The sequence below is a fragment of the Mytilus edulis genome, chromosome 8 (genome assembly GCF_963676685.1).
Source record: "Mytilus edulis chromosome 8, xbMytEdul2.2, whole genome shotgun sequence".
Lineage (NCBI taxonomy): Eukaryota > Metazoa > Mollusca > Bivalvia > Mytilida > Mytilidae > Mytilus > Mytilus edulis.
The window spans coordinates 51,013,874-51,035,449 of record NC_092351.1 but is presented as its reverse complement, the minus strand read 5'-3'; the positions used below and the strand labels follow the sequence as shown (position 1 = coordinate 51,035,449).

Genomic DNA, 21,576 nt, shown 5'->3' with positions numbered 1-21,576 from the left:
GATGTTGATGAGAGTTTTTTTACACTTAGCGGTACATCATTATTAGACCTATCCAATTACTAATACTATATGAATTAACAATATAGTATGATTTATATTTATTTTTTAGGCATGAACATGATGAAAGAAATCAAGTTAAGAAAAACAGTGGTTCACGTAAAGCGATTGATTGAAATAACCTTGGAAGTTTCGGCTGGAATGCTAAAATTAGAATGAATGCTATTAATACGCTGTACAATTTTAACAGTACATTTAACTTCCGGTATTTATCAAGGTAAGACAAAGGTAATTTCTTTACTGGTTTCTTTGTAAATATATTTTCTTTCATGCAAAAAATAACTAATATTTTCCATGTTTTCAAGGAACTATAAAACTTACTTCACAATCAACGATTTGGTTGCATTCATTTGTTAACATGGTTAATAACCAAAATGTCTCAGGTTTAAAAAAAAAGCTATATCTGACAATTGATTTAAAAGTGTGTATTTTCAATCCATAAATAGTAGATTACCAACTATAACCTGTTAGAGTCTACCCCTAATTATAATAAATTGATGAGTTTTAGTGATCATGTCACTTGATATGCAAAAAAATATTTTGTGATCAATCTTTTAATGTTCATACCATACCCCCTTTTCAAATGCTGCTCAAATATGCATTGCTTCTTATTGGGTGACAATATTTCCAAGAATATTAATTCGATGAATATGCATAATATTTCCCATATATTATATGTCATATAGGATAAAATGCCAACAAGTTGAGAATTAAATAATAAATAGACATTCAAAGATATTACACATAACACAGATATATATTTTGGTGTCTTTAATATATTAAATTAATAAACATTTATTGGTTATTGTTATTTACAAGGTTTCATAGAAACTAATTGTTTTGGCTAGTTTTTCTAATTTTATGGAAATTTTCATATGAATTCTTTGAATGGATATGCAATACTGGTTTTATTAGGTTCTAAATGTACAAAAAGTATTCCTAAGCAGCAGTATACACACATAAGAACTTTTATACCACCAATAAATAGTAGTTTGATAGATATCATTTCAAATTTTGACTGTTTTTTACGTGATCAAACATGTACGCTAAAAGTGGGGTAAATGTCTGGATTATTATTTAAATGTCTCACACATTTCAAATGCTTAAGTACAGGTGTTTATTGAAATTGTGTATTCAGAATTATTTTCATATCTGGCAAATCTTTGAGCATATAAGTATTAACATAGCAAAACAATAGGTGGGTTTAATTAATCATCATTACTTGAATTACGCTGAACAGTTTTGGGTATGATCATGTATTTAGTAATTGTTTCTCCTACTGTCAATGTAACGCTTCAATATTCGGATAAACTGCCCATAACGATTAGTCCAAATATGCTTTATTTGACCATTGAATGATAAGCTGATCTATGTTCAAAATCTGTACCAAATTGTAAAGTTTATATCTGTTTGCTTTTGCTTTTATGTGGAATCTTATAAGCTATATATCTATTTACATTTTTGAAAACTTATACATCTTTGGCTCTTAATTTAAAGATACACCAAGAAAAGTGCTTCTGGCGCACGAATGATAAAATTTGGCATTGTCATTACCTAATACCGACTGATATTTTCTTTTTAGTTTTCCTTTGTATAACGCCTTTCTAATCGTTTTTTTCTTTCTTGTAACAAATTTAACTGATTCATAGGTCTATATTTAGTGTACAGGGGATATAATTGCACATAAGACAACTCTCCGACACAGAAATTGGCAATTATTGGTCACCATACAATTTCAAAATGAGTAAAACCCATACCTAATAGTCAGCTTGTGAAACATTCAAACGAAAAATCTAACAGCCCGATTTATGTGCCAAATAATGAACGAAAATTAAAAATGAAATCCAGAAACAAACAACAACCATTGAATTACATGCTTTAGTGTGTAAACTTGTATATCAGATTTATTTAAAGGAATCATTCGAAATATTTTAATGAAATTTGATGTTTGTTTCTTAAATAATTATGAAATGTATACCTGTCTGTCAATACAACCTTCAATGGTATTTGATATTGTTAAATAGTTTTAAATAAATATATATTACATATTTTACAGGTAACTACAAACGATCATTTAAATTATTTATTTAGCAAATATGTGAACATGAATGGTTGTTTTTGACCTTGAACGGAACGCAATGAATTCAGTGTATTTGTGAATGAAATTTAAATGGCCTAAATAAATGAATTATACAATAAGCTTATAGGGTTTGACAACAGTTATACATTATACTACCAACATAGTATACATGTCCGACCCTTTTTGGGTTACACAGAAAATTTAAAAGATTAATTTTAACACCATGAACACTTATAAACTTTCACAATTCATTTGAATCTGTTTTGAGTACTAGCTTATTTAAGAATAAAATCAACGGTACTAATTTTGTTGCACCAGATGCGCATTTCGACAAAATATGTCTCTTCAGTGATGCTCGTGGCCAAAATATTTGAAATCCAAAGCTTATATAAAAGATGAAGAGCTATAATCCAAAAGGTCCAAAAAGTATAGTCAAAGTCGTGAAAGGAATCAGAGCTTTGCATGAGGGAGATACATTCCTTAATTTATAATAATTTCTAATATTTTGGAACAGCAAATTTAAATAACACAAAAAATCCGTATTTTCATGCCATTTAAGAAGAGCATCATCCGTATTTAAGAAGACCAGCTATTACAATGAACGAAAAAATGATGTAGATTTATAAACCTATCGATGAAAATTCGGCCTTCGAAAATAAAACGCCATCAATATCGCATATCAAGATAATAAAAGGCTGGACATGTACATGACAAGCTTTATAACATTTCAAACGACCTGAGGTATGTAAAAAGAGTAATAAAAATAAATACAAGAAAATTCAAATATCTGACAACGACTAGCACTGAAATATATGCTCAAGACTTGGAATAGGCACATACCTAACATTGCCTTAATAAAGATAGTTTTCTTACCCGGAAACGTTATGCAATAGTAGGATACAAAACTGTAATAATTAAGTGCAAAAAAGGCTAGACGATTTTCAGAAAAAACAAGAAACATAAGAAACATATTGTGCATTTTGAAGAAAATACAACTTTAATGAATAAATCATGGCAGACTTATCTGTTAATAAATATACATCTACCCAAATAAGTGTAAAGACACCCTGTACAGTATGAAAACAAAGCATGACCTTGCACAATGCCAACATAAAAATATCGGCAGTTTGTAGGTTGTACACCAGAACAAAACTATGGCTACTTTTGTATGTTTCGATGAACATGTGTACCAAAAAAGTCAATGTCAGTAAATACAAAGGATCAGTTAGTTTGTATTGACCCTTTCTAACTATGTGGGTTATTTTAATAACATACCAAACAAATGCAATGATATATCCACAAGTAATAAGATATCTACAGGAACATTCTAAGCTCCAATTAATTTCAAAAAGGGATTCAATATAAACCTTAAAAGGAACCAAACTGAAAATAACTGACATATTCCTGTTTTCATGGAAACATCACTGAAATATAGTTAAGATAACTCTTGATTATTAGGGTAACGGTAATCGTTGTTGAAATGACCAACAACTGTAACAATAGAGTATAAACAAATCTTTCCTGAGATGGCCATAATATTATAAACACATATTTCTTTTGGTTCGATTTTCTATTAGAGTCGTAAATTGGTATAAGTGGTCTTTCATATGCTGATTTTCTCTGCAAGATAATTTTTTCATTTGTCTTTTCAATGTTACGTTTCTTGCCTTTACATTTCCTTTTCGATTTAAATTATGTATTTAAAATCTTAACATCATCGCTTAGTATTTTAGTAATGCACAACCATGTATACAAAGTGATGACTTTATTGTGTAACATTAGTTTATCTCTTCTAACTATTATTTGATATATGTATTGATTGAGTAGAAATCGTCAAACTCCAGAAATAAATCGGCCACCAACGTTCACAAAGAAACAATTATTTTCAAAAATTCCGCACAGTTAAATGTTCTTTCTTCACCTGTATCAATGGGTTCTTTAGAAGAATCAATACCTTACGTCTGTTTTACACAGTACAATACTTAGGTTGATTATTAGTGGGAGTTGTACACATTAGTGTATACATATATATCAAGATATATAATATATACGTGTTAACTCAGAAGAGTTCAAATAGACGACACATACAATTAACAAACACTGTTTAAATGTGTATGCTGCAAGCTTTATACAAAGCATCAGGGAATTTGACCGCGGGTTATTTTCCAACCAATACTTTTTATATTTGACTATTGGTTAAATCGTTTGTTTCAGAATCTTAGATCAATTTCAATAACCGTAAAAGGAAGCAGCATCCTATAGAAGATGGATTTTCTTAAATCAATGCCACATGCGGTAAGAAGTTCTACAAACAAGTAATCCGCCGACTATGAAAATATTGAACAAAAATAAACCTTATCACTTTATTATCATGTTTATTAAATTATTTAACTACTTACAATTTTCTTTATCTTTGTGATATAAATATATTTGGGATAATTTCTTCGCCGTATTTGGCACAACGTTTTGGAATTTTGGATCCTCAATGCTCTTCAACTTTGTACTTGTTTGGCTTTATAAATATTTTGATATGAGCGTCACTGATGAGTCTTATGTAGACGAAACGCGCGTCTGGCGTATATCAATAATGTGGTCCTTTTTTTTAACTTTTTTTTATAAATTTCCTGTTTACAAAACATTGAATTTTTCAAAAAAGACTAAGGATTTTCTTATCCCAGGCATAGATTACCATGGCCGTATTTGGCACAACGTTTTGGAATTTTGGATCCTCAATGCTCTTCAACTTTGTACTTGTTTAGCTTTTTAACTATTTTGATATGAGCGTCACTGATGAGTCTTATGTAGACGAAACGCGCGCCTGGCGTACTTAATTATAATCCCGGTACCTTTGATAACCATTTACACCACTGGGTCGATGCCACTACTGGTGGACGTTTCGTCCCCGAGGTTATCACCAGCACAGTAGTCAACACTTCGGTGTTGACATGAATATCAATAATGTGGTCCTTTTTTTTTTTTTTTTTTTAATAAATTTCCTGTTTACAAAAAAATGATTTGTTTTTAAAACTAAGGATCTTCCTATCCAAGGCATAGATTACCTTAGCCGCATTTGGCACAACGTTTTGGAATTTTGTATCCTCAATGTTCTTCAACTTTGTACTTGTTTGGCTTTATAAATATTTTGATTTGAGCGTCACTGATGAGTCTTATGTAGACGAAAACGCGCGTCTGGCGTACTACATTATAAATCCTGGAACCTTTGATAACTATTTACACCACTGGGTCGATGCCACTGCTGGTGGACGTTTCGTCCCCGAGGTTATCACCAGCCCAGTAGTCAACACTTCGGTGTTGACATGAATATCAATAATGTGGTCATTTTTTTTATCTAAATTTCCTGTTTACAAAACATTGAATTTTTAAAAAACTTAGGTTGGTTTTTTTTTTTATCCCAGGCAAAGAATACCTTAGCCGTATTTGGCACACGTTTTGTAAATTTTGGATCCTCAATGCTCTTCAACTTTGTACTTGTTTGGCTTTATGAATATTTTTATATGAGCGTCACTGATGAGTCTTATGTCAATAATGTGGTCATTTTTTTTTATCTAAATTTCCTGTTTACAAAACATTGAATTTTTCAAAAAACTAAGGATTTTCTTATCCAAGGCATATATTACCTTAGCCGTATTTGGCACAACGTTTTGGAATTTTGGATCCTCTGCTCTTCAACTTTGTACTTGTTTGGCTTTATAAATATTTTGGTATGAGCGTCACTGATGAGTCTTATGTAGACGAAACGCGCGTCTGGCGTACTAAATTATAATCCTGATACCCTTTGATAACTATTTTTTACCTTATGATTAACGTTCATATCTAAAGTAAGTAATAAATAGTATCCAAAGATATGAAGAGGTGATAACTGCAATTATCATATACTTAGACTAAATGACATATGATTTTTACTGTATGATAATAGCATTAAATCAACGTAAATTCCATATATTTTGAATTGGTGCTTAGCGGGCTGATATGAAAAGCTTATCACATGTTTCGACTGTTATCACATGCCTTTCCGTAACGTTATCGCATGGCATTCCGGTGATACTCGGCAAATTCCGGAAAATACACCTCAATGCTACGTTTACAGCGAAAACCCTTACAAAGAAGTGTACAAAACAATTATTGGGATACTGGAATGTATATTGTGTAAAATAATACAAGACAAAAAAAAAATGTATTTATTTAAAGTTTCAAACATAATTTAGTAAGTTACTTACGGTCCGACGTCCGTGAACTTTTCACTCTTTGAACTTCTATTTGGGAACCATGTAAGTGGATCAATATATGAATGTGTTATTTTTCTCCATTGTTGAAGCATATGATAAAAATATCATAACATGTCATTTTTCATATCGCATGTATTATCAGCCCTAGGATCAATATCAGCCCAAGAGCCGCATGGCTGATATATGAATGTGTTATTTTTCTCCATTGTTGAAGCATATGATAAAAAGATCATAACATATCATTTTTCATACCGCATGTATTATCAGCCCTCGAGCCATGCGGCTCTTGGGCTGATATTGAACCTAGAGCTGATAATACATGCGATATGAAAAATGCCATGTAATAATCTGACAATATTGTTCCCATTATTTGAAAGCTGAAAAGTTGACCCTTTTTTGAATTTTATGAAAATATATAGTTTAATTTCTAGGTATACGTGATACCATTTGCATAAACAGAGAAATTAAATAGTTGATACATAATCACTGTAATTTCATAATATTTTAAACATAAACAACTCTCAGTAAAGGTTTAAGTTTTGTCTCTAAATTACAATGATCATAAATTAACTTTTTTTTAACTGGAAAGAGTACTAAATTTTATTATTCATTCATATACATTGATATAAAAAACAATGACACTACTGTCTCATCTACTTTATACAACATATACAAACACTTGCATATTTTTGTGTAAATGTCTGGTATTATCAATGAACGAATTCATCGCTTGACACATATACATTATTGGAAACTCTGCGGCCTTTTTCTTAAAACAAAACTTATAATTTTGACTAATGTAATCATCATGAAGCGATTATCATCATAGTTGCTTGTCATTTGAAAAAAAATACTATCCTAAAACAACTTTAAAAGTTGATAGCTGAAACACTTCTGAGCGTTTTTCCCTTCTTTTTTTTTTAGATCTATATCTTCATTTCTATCACTTTTGTTACTACGGAATATGATTTCAAATGTCCACATGAATCTCACAGATCGTTACGTGCCCAAATGCATTGTAACAAAATAGAAGAAAATTATTCTTGTTTAAAAGATGTCCGGAAGAATTCTTATAGGGAATCTTGTTTATACAAATCGGATTTTGTCAGAATGGGCAAGTATTAATAAACATTAAATTGAGAGTAGGTGGCAATACGATGTCCAATGAAATAAACACTCATTTAAGGAAAACCGATTAATACACATGTTACATGATCGATACAAACATGACAAATATCTAAAAAAACAACCCAATAAAAAAGAAGATTCGGGAAGTATGGAACTAATCATTTCCCATCTGACCTATGCAGAAGTAAATGTCAAGATGTATTTATGTTTATTGCTTTTACAAAACAATTCGTTAGAAAACTTGTAAATAAACATTTTGTACCAAAGTGTGATCTATTCAGTTATACATAATAATTACATAATATATCTTAAATATACATATTTATATACTTATATATAAGAAGAGGTGTTATGAGTGCTAATGAGACAACTCCCCATCTTATTAACAATTCATAAAAGAAAAATCATTACAGGTCAAATTACGGTCTTCGACACTGAGCCTTGGGTGACACCGAACATCAAGCTACAAAGTACCATACTAAAAATGTTGTAAAACCAATCAAACGGGAAAACCAACAGTCTCATCTATATAAAAAAAACTGCCAATGATATAACCAATCACAACATACCACAAGTAAAGAATATAAACATCAGTTAGCTTCAGATTCAATCATTTTCTTGATCGATTGTTAGTATTGATGAAATACATGATTTAAAATGGTGCATCTACCTACTGATTTAGTAAAACACAAGATCAAAATTCACATTTTTTGTAATCCAATTTCGTACAACTATTAACACAGAATGTATGCATGTACGTGCGTTGTAAAGCATTTTCTTTTTTCTCAGGTGAAAAGTATGTAATTAAGGGCAATAGAAGAAATATGAACTGCACTGTCAACAGATATCAACCATTCAAATTTTATTCGTCACAACTAAGCAAGTGCGCTTTTATGAAATCAGCATGTAATGAGGAAGGTCAACTCCTATTTACTCCTGGCTCAACAAAAGAAGATAGCACATGTTGTTGTGATTATACACGAGGCTTCACTTTTTTATTACGCCCTAGAAATATTCGGTTTTGCATACCAGAACAGGAAGATTGTTCATGTTACGTTACCACGTGTCCAAAGAACAATGGATTGTCATCTGGTAAGGTCAAACACACTCGACACACTTAATTCAAATGTAGAAACATGAACAAAAGCATACACATGTTTGCAAATTAACGTATTACAATATTTTGTAATGTCGAAATATTTGAGGTATCAGTGTTAGTTGTTATCACAAAAAAATAACTATGCCAGTAAATATAGGACCAAGCCCTAACATTATCATGTAAAATTTAAATTCAAGCTACTGTTACCGAAGTACTATCAAACAACGATAAGAGCTGTTCTCCGGTGAATGAGTTTGCGTTGTGCATGATGTTTACGGATTTAGATTAAAGATACGCGGATACACATAATGTAAATTTCTCATTATTTGTAGATTATGAATGTACACAAGCATCGATGTCATCTTCATTTGTCTCATTTATAGTAAAAACAAAGTAAGTGTTATGTAACATTGTTCAAGACTAACACATTATGTAAGTATGTGCCTGTCCCAAGTCAGGGCCTGTAAATCAGTTGTTGCCGTTTGTTGATGTGTTACATATATGTTTTTCGTTCATTTTTTACTTAAATAAGGCCGTTGGTTTTTTCGTTTGAATTTTTACATTTGTGATTTCGAGGCCATTTATAGCTGATTATGCGGAATAGGCTTTGCTAATTGTTACCTATAGTTGTCGATTTCTGTGTCGTGTGGAGAGTTGTCTCATTAGAAATCATACCACATCTTCTTTTTTATATTTTTATAATTAAAAACTTAGACAATGTCTTTTAAAAGGAAAACAATTGTTACGGACAAATTGATAAATAAAAAGGACCTGCTGATTAAATATACCTTTTCCCTGTTTTAACCTTAAGACATATGTCAAATTTGAACGATCTGTAGCTTAAATACAATTTAAAAAAATGGGATACCAACTTATACCTGCTAAATTTAAAACAATAAAAATAAATTCTGAAATTGGTTTCTCATTTTCTGTTCCTATATCAACTTCAGCCATATATCTTAAAAACCTTTCGAGACAAGTAAAAAATGTAAGTTTAATAGATGTCGGAAATTTTGATTTGCCATCTTTTTTTGTTATATTTATGACAATACCACAGACATATCTTAGCATTTGCAAAGTTTATCTAAATCCTCTTTTTACATGTTTATACAATTATGCAACATAAAAGTATTTAAAGAAACTAAATGATAAATTTAGAAAAAAAACAATCCTTGTTGAAATGACCGGGTTTGATGATTACAGGTCAAAGCAGAATGAAACAGTGAAAAACGGAAAGCTCGATGCCTACCAATATAACTTAGCAGTTCCAACGAGTGAGTGTTCTTGAACATTTTAACTTTTTTCAAATTCTATAAAAGTCGGTTTAAATAATGACATATTGAAAGTATGATGTCTGTACATTATGTCTGAAAAGAAAGTAAACAAATTTTTTGAAACATTTTCATGTAAAATTAACCATAATGTGATTATGCCAAAAGACGTCTAAACATGTTTTCCAGATCAAGTTCAGTTGAAGTATTGAGTTTTTGAGAGTACGTATGGGAATATCCCTTAGCGAAGTAAATATTTCTAGTAAAAAAGACATTAATAGTAAACTTCTGTTCACAAGTCATAATTTCATTGAGCAAACACAAATCAGACTAACAAACTAAACATGAGAGAAGCACATACGGTATACGGGGAAAACAACGGAACAATAGAAAACTGAACTGCAACACAATAATACGCCAACATATATATACACGGATTATAAATAGTAACTGTCATATTCCTGATTTAGTTGAACTTGTTTTTTGGATAGCCAAACCCCTCGCTTATACGTCATGTTTAGAATACCACAAAAACACTACGTGACAGGAATACAATACAAAGAACCGAAGAACACTTAGCACAGAGAAATACACAAATAAACAACAGAATAGTATAACGTAACCTATATGATATAGCTTTTCAATAATCAACTCCCAATGTATTAGTAACTGCATGCTTGCGTTCAATTGTAGGACAATGCAGTATAGTAGCTGTAGCAGTGACATGCGTAACATCACTAATTGTAATAACTCTTGTGCTGTATAGTAAGTAAAGTATTCCTCTCTGTATGTGTGAGTGTGGTTTGTTTCTCTGAAAAAAGTTAAAAGTGATAAGAAGAAATATAACACATCTTCATTGTAGAAATAACACATGACCAGGCAATAAACATTCTAGTTGTTGGGTTACAAATTGTTATGTCTCACTTATTTTTCTTTTTTTATCTCAATTAGCGGAGTTCCAAGTCATAATACAATTATATACGTGATATACAACGAGTGTCATTATTAGACACTAAGCTCTAAGTTAAACGTCATACACATTACAAATTCAAAAACAAGCACAAGAACAACAGTCGTACATTTCAAAAAAAATTCTCAAACTTCAATTCATAACAAACATATAAACCATCCTTATGACATAATTTCTAATATCAGTTGAGGTTCTAGAAAGAAACTTTTCGACAGCAACCAGCAGTACCAGAAGACCAATTATGTTTTGAAAATATAATGAAGAATCTATATAATATTATTGCAACTACATTGTGAAATGAGGCAAGATTTACGCCTTGATTTATTGATTGATATATAACCAAAATCATTTCAGACGAAGTATGTATATCAAACAGTCTAAACTATTTAAATGGAAGATTTGTTAAATTTAATATCTACTTAACCCTTTTATGGCGTCTTTGTTATATTAATTTGTATATTTGATTACAATTATTCACATGTCATACAAGTGGAAGGTTTAGCTAAAACAATAAGTTTAACCCACCATTTTCATGCCCAAAATTGAAAAGAAAAAAAGGTGGGATGCTCATATACCGATTCACGTCAAACATTATCTGACGACCTAGAAAAACATAACATCACGAAGACAAATAACAAGAAAAGAGACAATCAAAATTATCAGCACCTTAAATATATAACTCAAGACCATACTGTATAGTTGGTTAAGTAGGTACTGACTATATATCCATTAGGTCTTTGTATTTTTCTATGAACTAAAAGGACGAGACACGATCTTAGACAAAACTATGACTCAGACATTTTTTGCTCAGACGCCGTTTTACGAAGTATGAGTGGCAGTTTACAGCTCTTAAATATCTTATGAATGGATAAATGTGTACTCCATTTGTGGGTGAAGTTGGTAGGGTGAGGAACATTTAAAATGTCAACTAATATAATCTACAAACACTCTTCTATCGTTATTTGTCGTTTGTTTATTTGTTACATATTTGTTTTTCGTTCATTTTTTTTTATATAAGTAAGGCCGTTAGTTTTCTCGTTTGAATTGTTTTACATTGTCATATTAGGCCTCTAACATGTCTAATAGCTGACTATGCGGTATGGGCTCCTCATTGTTGAAGGCCGTACGATGACCTATAGTTGTAAATTTCTATGTCATTCTGGTCTCTTTTGGACAGTTGTCTCATTGGCAATCATACCACTTCTTTTTTTTATATATCTTCTACCGTTAAGATACATAAACATCAAACCGGAGTAATGGCTATAAACACGTGGTCTTGATACTTTATATACTGTCTTGCAGGTGGATATCTGAGGCAGATCATGCAGATGAATTTCACCAAAAATAACACAGACGAATTAGATGGACACAAAATATATTTGAATGTATGGTACAGCATTATATTATACACTCCGCCATAAGTTAAGCACCACCCAATTTAATTTCGAAATAATTATTTTCTTAATTATTTTGTTTTTAAAAGAAATACTATATTTCAAACCCTTAAACAAGAGGTAACTTTTGGATACAGGTAAAATGTCAATCGATTACATTTTGATTGTTCAAAACCAGTTTTAACAACCTGTCTTGTGTGTTTTTCGCGTTACTGTTTTTGACTAAACACAAATGATTTTAGCACGTGCATTTCGCACTTGAATTAGCCATTGATATCAAATTTTTAAGATGGCAAGACGAAAACTGAGTATTGCGGAACGCTGGCAAGTTGTTGGTATGGCAAATACAGGTCTAAGTTGCCGTAGAATAGCGGTCCATTTTGGTGTTAACCACACTGTGATTATCAGGCTCGTGCAGAGATACCGACAGACAGGGTCAGTTGAAGACCGCCCTAGAGCAGGCAGACCACGTAAAACTACTCCCAGAGAAGACAGAAATCTTTCCCGGCAAGCAAGATTGAAACCTTTCTCGTCTGCTGATCAGCTTCGTAGATTTTGGCCTATTGGGGGTAGAGTAAGTGTGCGGACGGTGATACGTAGGTTGCATAGTTTCCGTATAAGGGCTCGGAGGCCAATAAAGCGCCTTGAATTAACTTTAAGACACCGTAGAGCAAGACTATAGTGGGCTAGGAACCATCGCCAATGAACTTTACGCATCTGGAGAAGAATTCACTGGTCCGATGAAAGTCGTTTCTTGCTGAAGCCCGTCGATGGCAGAACACGCGTTTGAAGGGAAAGATACACCGCATATCGGGACAATAGCATTCTTGGTACAACAGCTTTCGGTGGCGGCAATGTAACAGTATGGGGATGTTTTTCCCATGACTGTAAGCTTGATATGATGTTCTTCACGGTACCCTGAATGGACAAAGGTACCGGGATGACATCCGGAACACCATTGTATCGCCTCATTTTGACAATCACGCGTTAGCTGATAGACCGGTCTTTCAAGATGACAATGCGAGACCTCATCGCGCACGAATTGTCAACGCATACCTGACGTTGGAATCAATAGACACTTTACCTTGGTCGGCCATGTCACCTGACATGAACCCAATTGAACATGTATGGGACTTTATCGGCCGTAAACTTAACCAGAGACAACCAAAATGTGCAACAATACCAAAATTGAAGGTCGCTTTGGTACAGGAATGGGAGAGATTTCCACAGTATAGGCTACGATGACTTGTGCAAGGAATGAGGAGACGTGTATTGAATCTCTACCGGAAGCGCGGAAGCTATACACGATATTGACTTTATGAACCTTAATTGACAGCAAATGTATACTTGATTGTTTTCCAAAAAGTTCAAAACTGTATCATTATTTGAAATTAATGAAAATGATCAACAAATTAAAACATTTTATAGGGATTTTAACTTGTTGTTTTTAACGTAAAATTGAAAGTTCCCTTCACACAGCAGAAAGCATAAAAAACCCTATAAACTTTTATATTTTTTATACGGCACAATATTTACATTTTATTTAACCAATGTCAACACGATTAACTCTCATTCAAAAATATTGAATTTTTGGATTTGAAAATTACTTATTGATAAAAATATGGGTGGTGCTTAACGTATGGCAGAGTGTATATATTCAAATTTGAAACAAAAAAGGGGGCATAATCAGTCAGCGGGATTTCCTGAAACAATTTTTTTTCAAAATTATCTATTCAAGATATTTTGAAAACGAAGTTATTTTGAATATTACTCATTAAGGTAGCACGGTAGTATTTTAATTCCAGAATTGAGACTGCTCTTTTGTGTACCCTACTATTGTCAATGTACCGAACAGGGTGAAAAAAGTATCAACTGAACATACGTTCCCAAACTGAGGGATGAATCAGGTGTAGAAAAATATGAAATAATGTCACATACAAGTGAAAATGAATTTTTGAGATTTTTTTTAAAAGTTTGTATTCACTGCACGATAACAGACCTACACGCACTAGTGGCTTTAAGTTTTTAAAGATAGCAAAAAACAGTAAACAGTCATGAAACATTTTCAAATTTATTTCTGAAAGTACTTCAGTTTAATGTGTATGTAGGATTTTTGGCAGTGTAAGAAAGTGGTGAACATTTTGAAAAGGCTATCATTATCCCTTATGGGCCAGAAAATACTACCGTGCCATCTTTAAGTACATGAAATTATTTAAAAAAAAGTTACACAAGTCTGCATTATATCATTCCGTTCGCATACAATTTTGACAGTCATATTTTTGGGTTGACAACGATATCGTGTGCTCATTTTAAAAAGTTGCCCTGATACAAATCACTTTGAGGAAATACGCAAATCACTTTATCTTTTTAGTTTGAAGCTGTATTTGTTTTTTTCCTGACATTAATGAAGAAATAAATACGCCTGCCTTGTGCAGTAGAATATGTCTGATTTCGATGTTCAAGCGAGGATCCTATTACTGTGCATTGTGTTAAGTCTACAAATATTGTTTTTGTAAATTTAGATTCTTATTCAAAATAAAAAAAAATGATTTGGTTTTCAAATCCACACATTTGTGTTCAACACAGCGTCCTACCTATAGCTCTCAATTGAAAACCAAGTGTTTGGCTTTTACAAGGTTCCAATAGATGAACCAACAAACAGAAAAAAAGAATAAAACGAAATATAAGTTCGTATAATGCTCTTAAGATAAAATGCTCAACAAAAGTTTGTAAAAAATTCGTTTAAAGTCTGATACTTTAGTAATACCTGAAAACAATTTGTTCTTTGCCCATAATTGTTATACTATCTATGTTGCATCTTCTATTATCAATATAAGCATACAAGTTTTCTTAACACACTCTCAATACTTATTATATGCATGAAGACTAAACCATTTATTTTCAATTTTGGTTTTCAATTGAATTGAATTTGAAGATTGGTCACCAAGAGCTTAGTGCAGCAAAATTGTAGACTGCGTCACATGCAAGTCATTTTGTTAAGCCTTACTAACAGATAATGTTGTTAACTGTTTATAATTTGATCATTTCATTGTTCAAATAAAGAATGTAAACTTTGTAAATTATGTTTTTTTTCTTCAATATTTTTCCAGTCAGAAGATAACTGCAATAAAGAGCATAGCACACAAGATACATCTGGTGATGATAAAGTTGTAAGTTTGAATTTTGAAGTTCGTCCAAGCAACTATATACATCGGAGCCCCTGGCATTTATTATTTTTGTATGTTATTTTTAATTGAAGTTCATTTATATGATTTAGAGTTAAGTATTACGTCCATTTTCTGGGAAATAGGACGCATTTTTATTTGTAATGGGTCCAGCTGAGGTTGACCGCCGGTTGCGGGATTTTCGTGCTGCATTGCAGACCTAACTGAACATAAATGGACTATAATTGTTTCTTAATTATATTTTACAGTCAATGGGTAGCATTTTTGAAGACTATATCATACCAGATGGACCTTGTAATGATGAAGATGTAAGTGATTAAATGTAACGCGCTATTAAGCATGTCAAAAATGATATCCTGAAATGATTTCATAATTGCATTTTTATATGGCAATGTCTCAGATATTACAATGTTCTACGAGAATACAGCGCTAAATACATTAAAGATTTGTGAAAAGTGTCTTGATGAAAATTAATTGTACCACTAAAAAATGTGCATAAACACATATAAATTATCAAATAATGTGTAAATTAATCCTAGTCCGACAGGCTAAAAAGAAAATCGACTCAAACATATGTAACACTAAGAAACGTGTCCTTCCCCAAAAACGTGTCCGATTCCCCCAAACGTGTTCATGCTGACGTCACTGAACTGCAAAAGATGTCTAGATCAAATTATCGCCAAAGCGTGTGATTTGTATAAACGCCCAAACATGTCCATTTCTTAACATACTCCAAACGTGTCCAATGCCAAAAACGTGTCCATATCAAGCGTTATTTGGTTAGTGCTATTCCATTAATACTAATTTATACTAATTTTTCCATTTCTTTAAAAAAAAAATAGATAAGGTACTTTTTCAAATCGGCCGAAAAACTGGGTAAAAATGGGGGCGTCATTTCGGCTATGTCGTATGTAAATAGGAAGCAAACATATTTAGTTAAACTGTACAGTTAACGGATGAACTGTCCCTTTCTCTGCACATAAACATTTGTTCTCTCCTAATATTGTGAAACACCGGCTACTGGACGAGCAACAGTCTAAAGTATACAGTTCAAATGTAAAAATAAAAACTTCTAAGCTATGTTCTCTCTAAATATGCATGAAATACTTGCAACTGGACAATACGCAATCATCAGTTTAAAGATAACTTAAACAGTATAGAACAGTAAAATCATTAAAACATGTATGTTCTCTAAATATGCATGAACTACTTGCAACTGGAAATACGCTATCAACAGTCTAAAGTTAATTTATACATTAAAAATTAAATTTGCAATTTCGTTAACCACTTATAACCGGCGTTGATCACATACTATTTATATTAATAAAAAGAATCTAAAAAACCAATGCATGACATATTTGGCACTGGACGTTATGTCTCTTGATCGTGTGTCGTTAGTGATGCTGGAAACCTAAAAATTAAAAAAAAAACCACGGATAACCAATTGATGATTTGATGAGGTTTTGAAATACACACACATTCAGATGGAGAACTAATTAACAAACAAAAAAATCAAACAAATGCTGCTTAACGCCCGCCATGCAATATTCGGATAAATATAAAAAGCATCAACGGAGTTTACTAGTACAAAATAATTTACAAAGTTACCGATTAATTCAACTCTATAATTATTCAGTGTAGGTTCGCTCTAAATGAGTATGAAATACTTGCAACTGAACAATAAGCAATTTCAGTCAAAAGATGATTAAAAATTACAGATTAAATTTGGAATTATAATATTCATTTAAAACCTACATTTAATTAGCTAAAGCTAATACATAAAAAGTTTGTCACTTGTGTCACCATCATAGAATTGCCGTAAAGTTAACGTTATCAGCGATTTTATTTAGGAGTAACATGTAGCAACGCTAAAAGACGTGAGACTTTCTGGCGTAAAATATTGGACACGTTTTGGCAAATAACATTTATCGGACACGTTTGGGTGTTACGAAATCGGACACGTTTGGGGAATATTGTACATTTCGGACACGTTTAGGGAGAAAAGACACGTTTGGGGGAATCAGACACGTTTGGGGGAATCAGACACGTTTGGGGGGAAGGACACGTTTGGGAGTGTTACACATGTATTCGAGTATTTTTATAAAAGATTATAATAGTAATGTTATAAAATATGTTACTTTTTACAATGTAAATCAAGAAATGCATGGAAATGTGTTTGCAAAAAAGTTAAAGGAGGTTGACAAGTAGTTTGCAAAATCTTTTATTGCTTGCTGAATTTAAAAAGAAATCGATTAATTTCAAGAATAAGAATATGGAAAAACTTTTTACTCTTTATATTACAATTAAGTCAAATTAAGATAGATGATCAAAACAAACTATTGCCGCTTTATAGATAATTTTTTTTGGAAAATGAAAAAGCATAAAAACTGAAATGTAAGACGAATCAAGCCCTTATGCTCATAAAAGAGGTTTTTTTTTAAAATCTAATAGGAGAAAGTAAACGATCTTATCATATCTACTGCGTTGTTCATAAACATATAGGGAACCCTGTTAATTGAACAAAATGGAAATTAAGTTTTAGAACAGTCTGAGTTTAAACAATTAATCATGTTAATAGTGAATTTCATTTCGGGAAGAGTTTTTTAACAATAATAATTTTGTTCAGTGATTTAACGCATAAATAGAAAAAAGGGTAGCCATGAAGGGTGTTCCTTAAAACGAAATAGTGTAATGTATTTCTATGTTATGATAAAACTATCGAAACATTGAAACGAACATTGTATCTGTTCAAAACGTTGCTTTGTAAACATAACATATTAATTGAATATAATTATATATGAAGTGAGATATCATATATTTTGGTTTTATGCGTTTTCAGAACAGCGCTGAAGTCAAAGGTATAAAAGTAAAATATGTACACATATGACGTTTCTACGATGATGTCATACAGTTTTTTCCAGGATTAATCTTTTGGAATACTGTTTGCCTGGGCAGATGAAGCGTTTTTTCAGATTAACTTCTGTTTGAAACGGTATTTTAGATATTGACATTGAAGCTCTTTGGGTGTTACATTCTTTGCAAGGACGCAAATGATTAAACATTTCTATGTTATGTGCTTACACGAATACCTTGTTTTATAAAGGGGATAATAATACTTTATTAAAACAAAACAACACTCATTCACTGTTAATATAGCATCAATCAAAATTGTGGGCTTCAAGTATATGTATGAACTCTTTTTTTTTAAATTGCTAGAAGAATTCCTTAGAAAATATTTTAAATTTTTAATGCAGTTAACAAATCAACAGTTTTATGTTTGACACATTAAAACAGTCATGAAAGAAGGAATAGGCTTGGACACTTTTGAGTTTCTTTAGGTGCTGCAAACAATGCTAAAATTGAAAATATGCCAAAGAAAATCAAAAGGATACAATGGCAATAAAAAAAATCCAGATTTTCGAAGGTGTCAGTCTGGTTCAACTTCTATTTTATTTTATGTCTTTAAGTTAAGAATGAAAAAGCTACATAGGTAGAGAGTCAAATGTTTTAATATGATTGAATGAAAAGAGGGGTCTGATGGTATGCTTTCTATCGCAGTTGTTAGTTGCAGTATATGGTGTACACTCAACTCCTAAGTATTTACTTTTAGCGTAACTCTGGATTCCGGTTTTGATTGTTCTTTATCTTTGGTTATATTTCACAAGGAAAACATAACAGTCAATCGTTTATCAAACAGTAAAAAATCAGATGATTTACACACACACACACACACATTTTCGTTTTTGGAGTTCGTCTGTTGTGACAATAAAATAGTTGTCATCGAAGTGCTTATCGACAATATGGTCTTTAAAAATAGATGCAAATCAATTATTGGTCGACTCGTTAAGTATGTTGAGCCTATCTCGATCAACAACATCGATTGTAATCTTGTACTCATCCTTTATCACTAATTATTCTTCCTGTCACCAGCATTTTTACAGTAAATTACCTGTATAGTGATATGATTTATTTGACTTAAGTTGAAAATGGTTGTTTTGAATCATACTGCCCGGTTACAACATCAACCATTACCAAAGTAACTTGGTTATTAGCTTTAAAGGATATGACACAGATGCCCAATATTTATTGTCATTTCCTTTTATGCTTAGCTTTTATTTTTGCGCGAACATCTATTTATCTCAACTTAATATGTAAGGAATCAAAAGTCAACTGTTGAACTATATTTATTGTGATATACTACGAAATGATCTATAACAAATGACTGAGACGCTTTAAACAAAAAATTGCTAAAAAAAAGATTCAAAAATAAAGATTTATTTAAATTCCTATACACGCATAAATATTATATTATACAATGTTGTCTATTGTTATTCTTTTGATTTTTAGTACACTTTAAATTTGTTTTAAATTTTCCAGACAATGGTACAACGTATTTCAGATACAATTGATATGCTTGAGGAAGTATTATCAAAACTGGACCAAAGGACAGCATTATCCATTTGTCAAATCGTAAAGTCAAACAATTATCGTCGTAAAGAAGTATTTGATTTTCTTATTGCTGTTCAAGACATATTAAAGAAAGACCCCACAGAGGAAGGGTTCTTTTTGGAAGGAGTTAAGCTCATAAAAGTTATTTCAGACACAATAAATGATTTCAGCAGAGAAGAAATGGATTGCATTCAAATACCAGCGATTGTTTTAAAATGGCTATGGCCAATACGAATCACGAAAATAGAGAAGAAGGACAAATTGCCAGATGATATAAATTCTGATATTATTGCCATTCGAACAAAATTTGAAATACTTGATAAGAAACTTACCGAAAAACTGGAATATTCGGACACTTTAGTCAATGATATAACGTGTTTTGTTGTCAATATAGAGAAAAAAATATCAATCTTAATGGAAAGCAAAGACACTCGAACTAAGGATGAAGTAACAAGAGTACAATATAAATCAAATAAATTGATTAACCTTTATATGGACGTTCAGTTCCTTAGATCTGCATATTGTATCCGATACTTTAGCCATAGTGAACACTAGGGATATAGAAGAAACTCAAGCAAATTTCCTGCAACTATTCGCCCAACCGACAAAAGACACCGTTGCATTCTTTGCTTTATTTCATCCATCAGAATATGGCTGTATTACTGATTACATGAAAGTTAAAGGAATTGACCTCCAAGATCTCTATGATGTGCTAAACAATAAAAGGTTTACGATTCGTCCACAAAAATGGCTGCAACATCGAGCAGTGATGTCTAACACCCCTTCAGGAACAATATGGAGTACCAAAAACCCTAAAGATAAATGCAATATGATCTTTGAATTTGAATCACTGTACAAAGTCGACAATATATTTCTAATCAGGTCAGTTAAATGGCCTTCTTGGTATATGTATATGAACGAGAGATCAGTTTTAAGAGGCGAGAATGAAAAGACAGGCCCTAAAAGAGAATGGAAAATAGTGCGTCTTGATAACGAAAAATACATGATGTGCACCCGTAAATGGCCAAGCAAATTTATATATATGGACGATGGTCCTTTTGGAAAAGTAATCGCTGCTTATGGAGACCCGGGTCCTAAAGGTTATTTGGATTTAATTCATGAAAATGAAATTCACTAGTAAAAAAAACAACATTTTGTTTTATAATTTTCATAAAATGCAGAATTCTAATTTGAGTTTCAAAGTTGTGTTGGAAGAGTCTAGATCTTAATGCTAAGTTAACTGTTTTTGTTCTTTGATTAAAAAAAGAAAAAACTATCACACATGTTGTGTTTTTCTCATTTTTTTTATGTTCCATTTAAGGGCATTATGTTTCTGGTATGTGCGTCCGTTCGTCTGTTCGTTCATTTGTCTGTCTCGCTTCAGGTTAAAGTTTTTGGTCAAGGTAGTTCTTGATGAAGTTGAATCATATTGACACTTAGTACATATGTTTCCTATGGTATGATCTTTCTAATTTTAATACCAAATAAGAGTTTTTACGTCATTTTCACTGTCCACTGAACAAATAAATTAATAGTGCGAATGGGTCATCCGTGTACTAGGGACAAATTCTTCTTAATTCTAGATTTATTAATGATTAACGTTAGTTTATTTTTATAATTAATTCCTCAATTGGTGCTTTCAAGATAATTAATCGCAAAATCAGTGTGCTTAACTACTTTGGTAAAATTGAATCAA

General features: G+C 31.7%; 1 protein-coding gene across 2 annotated transcripts; it reads left to right on the top strand.

Moving 5' to 3' along the window:
- Nucleotides 1–197: 197 nt before the first annotated feature.
- On the top strand, nucleotides 198–21,160 carry LOC139485817 (uncharacterized). 2 transcript variants are annotated; one of them, XM_071270462.1, is made up of 11 exons: nucleotides 233–285; nucleotides 4,352–4,432; nucleotides 7,309–7,498; nucleotides 8,302–8,604; nucleotides 8,944–9,004; nucleotides 9,815–9,885; nucleotides 10,576–10,647; nucleotides 12,155–12,237; nucleotides 15,357–15,416; nucleotides 15,680–15,739; nucleotides 19,809–21,160. In XM_071270462.1, exons 2-11 carry the CDS (start codon nucleotides 4,403–4,405, stop codon nucleotides 20,433–20,435), a joined length of 1,557 nt encoding a protein of 518 aa, XP_071126563.1. In that variant the 5' UTR covers nucleotides 233–285; nucleotides 4,352–4,402; the 3' UTR covers nucleotides 20,436–21,160. The 2 variants fall into 2 exon arrangements, with proteins under 2 accessions (XP_071126562.1, XP_071126563.1); XM_071270461.1 differs by lacking the exon at nucleotides 4,352–4,432 and having other exon boundaries at nucleotides 198–285.
- The last annotated feature ends 416 nt before the right edge of the window (nucleotides 21,161–21,576 follow it).

What these genes read in the sequence shown, in the direction of transcription:
- LOC139485817 (XM_071270461.1), top strand. Translation starts at nt 217, where the DNA reads ATGCTATTAATACGCTGTACAATTTTAACAGTACATTTAACTTCCGGT. An exon ending in TTTATCAAGGTAAGACAAAG is followed by an intron (nt 286 to 7,308) that starts GTAATTTCTTTA and finishes TTTTTTTTTTAG; the next exon opens with ATCTATATCTTCATTTCTAT. An exon ending in GACCTTGTAATGATGAAGAT is followed by an intron (nt 15,740 to 19,808) that starts GTAAGTGATTAA and finishes TAAATTTTCCAG; the next exon opens with ACAATGGTACAACGTATTTC.